Here is an 11,149-nt window from a genome sequence, read left to right as displayed (position 1 = left end):
TTCTCCTCGACTGTCAACGATTTTTTTCCATAGAAAAGGACTCACAGCACAATATTCCCAACGTACATCGCTCACGTACAACGGTACAACTGAACTCCCGTCACGTACAGGTCTACGAGAACAAAAAAAAGATGATGACATCTTGCATTATTTTCTGTTTCCGTGCTGCAAATCAGCAAAACCAGGAGGTGACGGCACACAATCACATTCACACGGTGCACCTCCGACAATCACAGGGCGCGTCAGGCAGCAACTTTCTTGGCAGTCACTGAGTTGACAATGGTGGCGAAATCCGGTGCCTGCCAAAACCAAGAAATTTGTTAACAGATCATTGATTATTATATAGCAGGCTAGGTACACTGATGGTTCAAAATTTTTGACAGCTTCTTGAAGGTTTTGTAAACTATATGCTGCATACGGAGTGGAGAGATCAAATAACATAATCAGCCTTATTTAACACAAGGCAGCAAAACATTGCCAGTAGATGATTTTAAACCTACTATTTAACAGCGATCAATATACATAGTCCTGTTTAAACACCACTGAGATTTGGAAGTGCGTAATGAAATTTGCAAGAGGAGTTTTAAGAGCTACAAACAGCAGCCACTGACAATAGACAATAGATGTTACAAACAAAGGAGATTATGTACAAAGATCTGAGGTTAATTTGTCATACCTTCAAGGAGGCACCACCAACAAGAAAACCATCAATATCTTCTTTCTTTGCTAGCTCTGCACAATTGGCTGCATTCACAGAACCTGCAACACAAGCAAAGGAGGATGGTCACATCATAGAGCCAGTAAGTCATGTTAAACACCCCACAACACTGGAATAAAATTTAACGGAACATCTGCCGAGATATTTAAGCTTATGAATTAATGTCTCTCATAGTAATTTAGTAAACCGCAGTTCCAAGTTCAATCTTTCCATTATCAAATTTAATGGAAAGAAATATGAGAAGCACACTATCCTGACATAGCGATATGAGTATATGACATGAGAAACTAACCTCCATAGATTATTCGAGTGCTAGAGGCAACTTCAGGTGATACGTTGGTCTTCAACCAATCGCGTACAGCGGCATGAACTTCCTGGGCCTGCTCAGGAGTAGCAACTTGTCCAGTTCCAATAGCCCAAACAGGCTCATATGCAATTACAACATCGGCCCAATTTGAAATACTATCTGCAAGCAGATACATGTTGCATATGCATCAACACAAGCAAAATCAATGCCTCCCAACTTCTTCTCTAGAACACCCATAAAAAAGGTTTGTTAGATGAAGAAATTTCACCTGCAAAAGCCTTCATCTGCTTAAAACATACATCAAAAGTTTTCCCTGCTTCCCTCTCTTCCAGAAGCTCTCCTATGCAGGCAATAAGCTTAACATTTTGGCTCAATGCATATGCAGCCTTCTTCCCAATAAACTGCATTTGCACAACTTGTTATATTGCAATCAAAAACTATGTTTCTGGAAGTGTCAAACCAGTAGCATATGCACAGAAAATAATCACCTCGTCGTCTTCACCAATAATATGCCTACGCTCAGAGTGTCCAAGAATAACCCATTGAACACCGATGTCCACCAATTGTTCTGCACTGTAATTTTTTAAGGGAAGGATAAAAGTTCTATTAGCAAAGCCAGAAGTGAAAAAAATAAACTCCTAATCCATTGTTACCTATTTATCCAAAGTCCATCCAGGAAAACCAACAGACTGCTGGTTTTATAACCACTTTACAGCTAGTTGCAATCTCCATGTATATACTTAGCAAAGAAAAGGGTGACCAGTGTCCAGTGTACCCAACCTGATCTCTCCGGTGTAGGCTCCTCCTTTTCCAATCCACACATTCTGAGCAGAAACCTCAATGCGACCAGTTAGTGAATTCTTGACCTGATCGATATAGATGAATGGAGGTGCCACCACAACATCTGTAGAATTGCATAATGCCACACATTAGTTTGATTGCTTTATTCAGCAAGAAACAAGCAGCAAAGTGGCATAGAATTTCTTAGATAATTCTCTCTACTATACGTGTTTCCAACCCAAGATATTAGGTCCTGGTTATAATTTGGAGCCCATAAGCAGAATCCCATCTATACTGCCAAAGAATAAATAAATTGTTCCTATAGATGGACTTGCAGAACCTGAGATAGACACTTTCTATTCAAGAGAAGAGCCTGCTACAAACATGGAAGAAGTGTTTCCAGGCCACATGGTACTCATACAGGATGCAGGTAGCTCATATGCTTAAGTTTCTTACAGTTACATAAAAGGCTTTCAGGAAAGTCACTAGCAAATCTTATTAGGAGCATTAAGCAAACATTTTTCCCAGCAGTTTTTTCTATAGGAGCCAACTATCCAAACATCGAATTAGCAATGGATTTACACTTTAGTAGATAGCCTTGTACATCACACAAAGAAAATAAGTGATATATTAGTAAATGCAAATATTCAGTAAGGTATCTGTATTAACAAAACATTTATGTGGAACAGGAAAACATAAGAATACCAATCAGATGCATGCACCAAATGGGAATATCCTAGAAAGAGGAAGACTAGGATATGTTAAGATGAAACAAATAGGCTTACCTACATCAGTTTCGAGTGTAGCAGCATTCAATTCAGAGACAAGCTTGCTAATGGAGTCCTTTGTTCCATTCTGAAGAAGAGGGAAAAGAAACAGACATCAACACCACAAATTCTAAGATGAGTAACTAAATAAACCAAGGAATATAACTTAATGTTGGCAGCAAAAGCTCACGAAGTGAAGAGGCTTCGTATATGAAATAAGATTTTTCTTCAACACAAATAAGCCATGTTCGCTAATCCAAAGATGAAGCCCAAAAATGAATTTACAAATTTGAAGCTTGATTTTGGGCCGATGAAACTTGCAGACCCATTACTAATAAACAACCACAACTCAAAACTTCACAACATAAAAAAAAAATCCACCATTTCACTCCATCGCCTAGCCTCCGTCCAGGCCTCTCAAAGCTTAGCAAACACTCAAACAGGATCAAGAAAGGGCCTCTGTATCCTCAGCTAAAAGTTTTCAAATAAAGGTGAAAGATACAACATCAACTTTTATATACCTCCCTTTCAAAAAAAAAAAATTCACAACTTTTATAACGGCTTTGGCAGGCCAAGCTGGGCAGCAGACAAGCGATTCTATTTCTAGAAGTGGCCATGTACGGTGTAAATCACGATGTATGTATGGATGACGACAAAAAATCTCGTTCCGGCCCCGTTGGAATGCCCAATGCGGCAACAGCCAAAATCATACAGTAACACAGCATCTCCAGGATCATCAGTACTGACACCCATCAGTACTGACACCCCAAGGCGCGAAAAGCTGAAGAAGCAGAACAAGCACTTACGCACTTCCAGTTGCCTCCGACGAAGAACTGCAAAGCAGAGTCAAGCGGGAGCATGAGCGCAGAAATCACATGGGCAGATTAAACATGGCTGGTCAAAGAGCGGCGGCGGCGGCGCACCTTGCCGGATCCAGCCATGGCGACGACGCGCTGGGCGCGGCGGCGCGAACAGCCGATGCGAAGCTGCTGTGGGACGGCGGGAATGGCCACCGCCGCGGCGCGGCGGAGGTCAGCTACGCGGGAGAGGTGGGAGGACGCGAGGGACGACGGCGCCGCGGCCATTCTCAGTCTCGCTGCTGCGGTAGGTGGGGGAAACTGGCGAGGAGGAGGCGAGGCGAGGCTCGGGACTGGCAGCCGTCCTCGTTCGCGAGGAGGGAATATGGGATGCTGCGGGCAGCCGCAACCACCGGACACGGGGAAAGGGCCTGGGGTGGGGTAGGCGAGGGACAGCGACCCGTGCGCGAGTCCGGGGCAACGGCTTTTTGTATGGCCGACCACTCGCCTTATCGGCCCACGGATAGGGCACCAAGGGCCCCGGATCCTGCCACGTTCCGCCGCTGCCGCGACTGGGCGGAGATACCAGGGCCAGCTGGGCCGGCCCAGCTGGAGAGCGACTGGCGAGCGCGCAAGGTCCTGGTCCAGCCCTTGGAAAGTTGTAATTCCTCGTTTCCTCCCTGGATGGATCCAGTGCGTGTGCGTCAGTGTGCACGTATACCGTTACCACTACCAGGTGGGGTTGGAGAGACATTCCCGTAATACCGTTACCGTGGGTCCCAGGGAGCCGGAACACATGTGGTTCTCGACGACGGTGATACCCGGACGCGGGCAGCGCTTGTGTCACTCACCTCGCACCTGTCTCTATTTTCGTTTTCTTTTACTCCTTTTTAGTTCCTCAATCAATAATTTTGTGACTTTCTAGCGCTTCCTTTCTACTTTTTATTGCCTTTTAATATTGATATATTCATTCAGTGGGGGCTTCTTGCCCCTCCTGTTCCCTTCAACAAAAAATCGATCGAGATGACGAGGGCGTTCGGCTGTACTACTTCCGTTCAGCTTATTTCAGCTTATTTTCTCTCACAGAATACTATTCAACCATCCAAAATAATCCAAAATTCACTATTCTACCTACCAGCCGAACGGCCTGGACATTAGCAGAGGAGGAAGACATCAGCAGAGGTTTACATGCCGAGTCCAACGATGCATGTTAGTTGTATGCCTCAAGCTCCAACAAAGCTTCTAAACATCAGCTAGCTCTGTTTTTCAGCACTACTTCAGCAGTACTTTTTAGTGAAGAAACAATATTTTTCTCTCACAATAAATCAACAGTAGCAGCCAAATTTAAGTGAGCCGAACAGGGCTCCAGGAGCAGTAGCTGCTTCATCTGACGAAAAGCGAAGGCCACCGTTGAAGCAAGTTTTGTGTCTGAAAGCATGTGAATTTTACGTAGGCAAGATGGACAGCATAGCAGAGTAAACAATTTAGTACTAGTACCTTAATTGTGACCTTAGGGCATCCGGAGTTTATACCACTGATGCAGACCCTAAGTAGGCCCCACAGAGTCTATAGGCCAATGCTAGTATGTTTAAGGGCATTCCCGTTGGTTCTCAGATAGTTAGTTCCGTAAGAATTCTATTGGTTATCAACGTGAGATCAAATAGTTCGTGGCTCACAAATAGCTAATCTAGCACGATGTCCTAAAAACAACTCTCTCATAACTGACATAACCCTCCACTATAGTGTTTTTTTTAATTATTTCTAAGCTTCATCTAGCTAGTTATTTGCAATTTGTCATTAAGGACACCCTAAGGCCTCCATCAGTCTTTAGATGGATCCCGCTCTAAGATAAAAAAAAATGCCATCAGCCATTCCCTAGGCCACTTTGCTTCTCCGCCGTTGCTTGGTTGGCTGAGGCCCGATCTGATTTTTTAATCGCTACTAAGATCGGGCTTCAAGCTTAGGGGCCGATTCTAACCTTTTTGTCTTGAGGTCGGTGGCCACTATGTGTAAGGTCGACCATAACAATTAACAATGCCAGCTCTACACAGTTCAGATGCCCTTAGGTGTTCAAGCAGTACTCTACGTGAAACTGAGATCACTAGTGCCCCTCAAAAAAAAAAAAGGCCTACCGCCTACAGCCTATTCGGTTGGCTGGTTCGTATCGTTGCTGGTTTCGTGAAAAAGTACTATTAACTGGTTTGTGTGAGAGAAAAATACTGTTCCGGCTGAAAATTTACGATCGTTTACGACAAGCCACAGCCAAACGAACAGGCCTACGTTGCCCTTGCCCTGAGTCATTGACCGAGACGACATTAGAAGAGGAAAAGATCATTATGGCCAAAGGTTTACACTGCTAGAGTTTTTCCCCGTACACATAGAGGTGCGCGTACTCAGCTTGTTAGATGGACTGGAGGGAGTCCAACGGCAACAACTTCCAAACAGTTCGCGGCTGTGAGATGGACAATTGCTCCAGTTAAAGACCTCTCTCAACAAGCACGTCTTACAATTAAAGAATGGGATCACACATGTAGCCAAGCAAACAGGAGCCTGGTAGAGCTACAGGTATCAAACTTTTGCTTCAAAAAATATTTAATGTTGCATCTTGCTACAAAAAAGTATCCAGTAACATCCTCTATTCCTCTAGAGATCAGGATTCACGATCACCATAAGCAATCAAGTATTACGTTGCAAGAAACATCTTCAACATACAATGAGCATGGTGTGGCATGACATCCTGAATCCTGTGGGAGAAAGGAAGTCTTTCCTAGTTGACTAGCTCCGGAGTCAGGATGGATGCCTAGCAAAAGAGCACTGAAACTTCATACCGCAAGCCCATCCTTCTAGTTCGCACTCTCCAATTGCTTGTTATCTTTTTTGCCCCTCTCCCGCTTCCGAACCCTCTTTCTCTTCGCCTCGCCATCAGCCGTAGCTACCTGCAGAACAGATGTTGTCATCAGTGCTTGTGGGTCCTGATACAACAGAAAACGAAAGGCACAGCAAAGTTTTAACACTGTTGGACCTAATAATAAATTACAAATGTTTAGTTATATTACATTTAGTTCAATCTCTGAACATACATCAGAGATCTGACAGAACAAAACCTGATGTTACAAAATGACGAGAGGTACTTATGATGCACGTGCCACATTACCAAAGAATACCTGATTTTGAATAGCTGTGGGGAGCTTTGGTTTCTTCTTCTTACAGGAGAGTGGGTTAGGACCCTAGAAGATGGCTCAAAGAGTTACCAACCGTGGTCTGGGCCTCAGAACACCAGCCCAGTGCAATACCGCGTATCACCAACTTTATGGGTTTACGGTGCTGAGGCAGTGCTTCCAGTAGATTATAGCCTTCAGATCAGCATGGATAAGACTTCAAGAGACAAGGCCAATGAAGCGTGGGAGCTAGAAGTGAATAGTGCAGAAGAGAAGCAGCTCGATTCTTGCGTACGTAACAGCCAAATACCTTGCTGTTTTGCGCAGGTACTACAACAAGAACATTAAGCAGTTCTTTATGGTTGGGGACCTGGTCCTAAAGTGGAAGATGAATCAGGCTGGTGTCCACAAACTCACAAACTCCTGGGAAGGGCCCTTCATGATCAAGGAAGTTACAACGACCTATGCTTATAGGTTAAGCTCACCTAGATGGTACGACATACCCAATTCATGGCACATCGACAAGCTTAGCGTTCTATGCTTAACTGCTAAGATATGTACTCCTCTTGTAACTTTTGATTCAATCAATAAGCTACTATGATTCTCCGACCACTCTAATGTGTCACTCAAAGTTTATGGTATATTCTACTCAACCAGTCAAAAACCGACCACCATTCTCCTAGGTTTTCGGAGTAGACCCTATCTCTGGTTCCTCCCAATGCGTGCATGGGATCTGCTCTCTACGCTACGGGTGATCAGCAGGTCCCTCTGGTTTGACTTGTCCTGTCTACGTGTGCATAGTCACGCACCTCACACTCCGACCACATGCAAACTAGGGCCGTACAAACCTTTTAGGATGAAGTGTCGACTAAATAGTAAACTAAACAGAATGCTGACATGTTCTCACTTAGTTACACACAACATGAGTTCTAAACTTAAATGTGTTTTATACAAAACAACAACAAGCTTATGATGATATACAGTTACGTTATTACAAGCTTGCCTGAAAGGTACAGTTATAATAACACAACTACATCTTTCTAGAGCTATAGCCTATCCTATTGGCTGGTCGGGGCAATGTGGCAACACTGCTGCTTGCCTGCTCTCTGACGACATCTCTGCTTGAGTCTCAAAGACTCTTGTACTGGTCGAGCTAAAGAAGATGGCCCCACCGATGCCTGGCTAGTCGAGACCACGCAGGCTTCGCCGGTTGGCTCAAAACTAATGGCGTTTCTAGCTGACTTGTTGAGGGCTGCCCTATACAGGTGCTGTCCCACCTCCACATAGGTTAATGTCGCCGATTATTTTTGCCGACAAGTCCAGCTGGGTCATCCAAAGCTCCTCAGCCTTGTCTAAATCTATCTCCTTCGGGTATCCAGCCTCTAGGCGTTTGAGATCGATCAAGGGGTAGTGAGCACGCACCATGCTTAGTACTGTGCACCTGTGTACTCACCCGCCTCCTTCATGAACTCTTGGAACCATCCCCATGCCTTTTGGCATCTATCAACCAGTCCGAGCTATGGCGTCCTGGCGCGTCCTCTGTAAGTGCTAGATCGATAAGGTTGAGGACCGGCAAAACACCCGTTGCCACTTCCTAGCATCATTTCTTCCATGTGTCTTAATCCTTGGTGATCTCTTGGCACAATGCCTTCCAGCCATCATGTTCTTTATCACGACTTCCAATGCTTCTTGGCATTGACTTTTAAAACTACAAATCGCACAAGACATTAAAACGTCATGCACACGACAAGATAAGGCGGGCAACAAAAGTGAGCAGGTGGTCTAGACACTTACTTTTTAGTTCCTCCTTCATCTTGGTTGTGTGGGTCCTAGAGTTGCGACTGATCAATGTGCTAGTTTCTTGTTGTCCTCCTTTAGCGATCACACTCTACGACCACATGGCTATTCTCCTCTTGGGAGACGGACTACTTCGGCTTCTAAGCCTCCACTATAGCTGTTACTACCAACAATGCAACAACACGTGTCATGCACTCGTTGTGATAAAGTGACAACTTACTTGTTCTTTCCTGCTCTTTGTTACTGAGCTAGACGACTAGGTTCTGGTTCTATGCCTTTGCTCCGTCCTCTCATGGTTGGCGGCTTCAAGTTGGTGGCACAAGCGTTCCACCTCGGCCGCCAGTTCTTTAATGCTTGCTGTGATCCCCTCAATCTGGTCGAAGCACTTCTTTTGGTACCTTTGCGGTCTTCATTAAGTCCTGCATGTAAAAGCTAAGTAAGATAGTTTGACTGGATAGCAAGATTAGGTGGTCAGGCAAAGCATACCTAGACTTCTGTCACCAGTCGTTTCGCCGCTCGTTCAACTTTCATGGTCTCTTCGACCTCTGGGGATTTCCTCATGAACAACCCATTGGTCGTTCTTGCCAGCGCAAACACATATACATGTTGTCGTTTGTCCTGTGGACGGCCTAGGACCTCCTCTACTTCATCCTCTTCGGCCTCTTCTTCGGGTAGCGGTGCTGGTCCAGAGCTTGTAGCTTCTGCGACCACTATGGCCTTCCCACGGGCCATAGCATCATAAACATGCTCTGCGCTATCACCACCCCCGGCTGCTGCTCCTTGGTCTGGTCTGTTACCCTTGGTGCTGAAGTGTCATCCTCGGCAGGGTTAGTGCTCAGAGCATTTGTGTTTGGCTCAGCTCTTCCCTCGACCCCCCTGCTCGGGGACTGCTGTCTGACCGCCTATGGTCTAAGGCTCCGGTGGACCTTCTGCTATGTTTTCCTCCATGGCCGGCCGTTGGGCAGTCTTCTCTGCAGTTGCCGATGAAGGTCATGCCGCTCCTATCTAGTTGATCCGAATTTTCAATGGATGTTGACCTGGTATATCCAAGATAAGGTTCAAAAGGTAACCATAATCAATGAAAATTGCAAGCTTACATCAAAGTTACTAATACTTACATATTGGAAGCGTGAAATGATGTGGCAAAGGCACGTCTCTTCGGCCGTGCTTGCTCCGCATGCTGTGTGGGTGACACTTGGTCTCCCTCTACATCCAGCACCGATGTTGGGGCTTGGTGCTCAACTTCCTCCACCGCTTGTCCTTGGTACCACAGTGGGCGGCGATGTGGGTCCCACCGGCATAGAGGAGCCGCCTTGCTTGGTCGATTCTAGTTGCCTCCTCCTCTTCGAGGGACGAGTCGAAAGATGTCTGCGTTCTCTCCCTCCTCTGTGTCATCATCCGACAGAGTGAAGATCGCCTACCGATGCTTGCTGGCATTGGTCGCTTACCAGCAGCCTTGGCCGCTACCTCCTCTCCAACTCCGAGCACCGCCCAGTCACGTCTTCGGTCCTGGTGCTGGTCTGGGTGGTTGGGCCACCAACTTGTGGCCAATCTACACCAGGGGGTGGCGATACGAACACTTATTGCTCTATCACGACCATTAATCTAGGAAACACAAAGGAGATAACACAGTAAGTTTCTATTACAACATAAAACTATGGGTACAAGGTAGAATGATTTACCTTTGGGGGAGGTCGGGCGAGCTTGAAAGCATGCTCGATGTCGCTCAATCTGACATAATTTGGATCAGCTAAGTTGAATAGCTCTCCAATCCTGGCTTTGACTTCAGTCTTGTCAAGCGCCTCTTTCTCGGTCCTCATTGGGTCTATGCTACCTTGGTACTCATAGCCGGGATGTACCCTCCTCTGGCAGGGCTAGATCCTTCGGCTGATGAAGTTCCCGACCATGCTCGGACCGTCCAGTTTCCTCCACGAGATCATCCTAAGTAGTTCTGGGATCTGTTCTAGGTGCTCGGGCTTCTCCGACCAGCTAGTCTTCTTCTCTGGAATGAACCCCACGTCACACAGCGTGATTGTGTTCGGCTCTTCATGGATGTAGAACCACTTCTTATACCAATTATCAAGCGATGTGTTCCAAGGGTAGTGCAGGTACTAGGCCTTCATCCTGTCATGAAGATTGAGGTACACACCTCTGGCTATCTTTGAGCCATCGCTTCCTTTCTTCCATAGACAGAAAAGATGGTGAAAGAAGTCATAATGGGGTGGAAGCCACCATATGCTTCGCAAAGATGAATGAAGATGGAGACAAGAAGAATCGAGTTGGGATGCAGATTGCAAATCCCAACCTCGTAATACAGACAGAGCCCCTGAAGGAAAGGGTGCACTGGAACTCCAAAACCCTGCTTGAAGAAATCTTCAAAAACCACAATCTCACCTGGTTGTGGATCGGGGTACCCCTTGCCCTTCGACGCATGCCATCATACGAGTTCCTTGTTATGGAGTACTCCCATGATGACGAGGTCTTCGATGGTCTACTCGTTGCTTCTTGACTTCCACCACTCCTTCGCCATGACTCCAGCTTTCTTCTAGGCGTCACTCTTCGCCATGAGTCCGCCTTGGCTGATGAAGGTGGATACGGTGGAGGGATTGGTGATGATTTCAGAGGTATTAGGGTTGGCAAGAAGAAGAAGAAGGCTGCGGCAGCAAATGATAATGGGGATCAGTAAAAAGTAACTTACTAGTTCTATATTATAAATAACCAAGAGTTCTACTGTTTCGTCAGCCGAGATTCTTGGGAGATGTGCACACGCGTCGTAGACGGTTGTTTTCACAACCTCAAGATCTATGCCAATATATGTGCCTCTT

General features: G+C 45.9%; 1 protein-coding gene and 1 long non-coding RNA gene across 2 annotated transcripts; both read right to left on the bottom strand.

The window, feature by feature from the left end:
• LOC136532105 (triosephosphate isomerase, chloroplastic-like) lies at positions 1 to 3,767 on the bottom strand. The gene is made up of 9 exons (XM_066524716.1): positions 3,496 to 3,767; positions 3,379 to 3,405; positions 2,591 to 2,660; positions 1,806 to 1,929; positions 1,514 to 1,598; positions 1,294 to 1,426; positions 1,011 to 1,184; positions 677 to 759; positions 1 to 299 (listed from the first exon to the last, which is right to left on the bottom strand). The coding sequence occupies exons 1-9, from the start codon at positions 3,655 to 3,657 to the stop codon at positions 243 to 245; spliced, it is 915 nt and encodes a 304-aa protein (XP_066380813.1). The 5' UTR covers positions 3,658 to 3,767; the 3' UTR covers positions 1 to 242.
• Positions 3,768 to 5,929: 2,162 nt separating this feature from the next.
• LOC136532101 (uncharacterized) lies at positions 5,930 to 6,598 on the bottom strand. The gene is made up of 2 exons (XR_010778172.1): positions 6,534 to 6,598; positions 5,930 to 6,305 (listed from the first exon to the last, which is right to left on the bottom strand). It is a non-coding gene; the product is annotated as an uncharacterized lncRNA (long non-coding RNA).
• Between the last annotated feature and the right edge of the window lie 4,551 nt (positions 6,599 to 11,149).

Source organism: Miscanthus floridulus, unplaced genomic scaffold (genome assembly GCF_019320115.1).
Source record: "Miscanthus floridulus cultivar M001 unplaced genomic scaffold, ASM1932011v1 fs_523_1_2, whole genome shotgun sequence".
Classification (NCBI taxonomy): Eukaryota; Viridiplantae; Streptophyta; class Magnoliopsida; order Poales; family Poaceae; genus Miscanthus; species Miscanthus floridulus.
This window is presented reverse-complemented; position numbering and strand designations above follow the sequence as displayed.

What these genes read in the sequence shown, in the direction of transcription:
- LOC136532105 (XM_066524716.1), bottom strand. Translation starts at nt 3,657, where the DNA reads ATGGCCGCGGCGCCGTCGTCCCTCGCGTCCTCCCACCTCTCCCGCGTA. An exon ending in CCATGGCTGGATCCGGCAAG is followed by an intron (nt 3,406 to 3,495) that starts GTGCGCCGCCGC and finishes TCTGCTTTGCAG; the next exon opens with TTCTTCGTCGGAGGCAACTG. An exon ending in TACACTCGAAACTGATGTAG is followed by an intron (nt 1,930 to 2,590) that starts GTAAGCCTATTT and finishes GCAATTCTACAG; the next exon opens with ATGTTGTGGTGGCACCTCCA.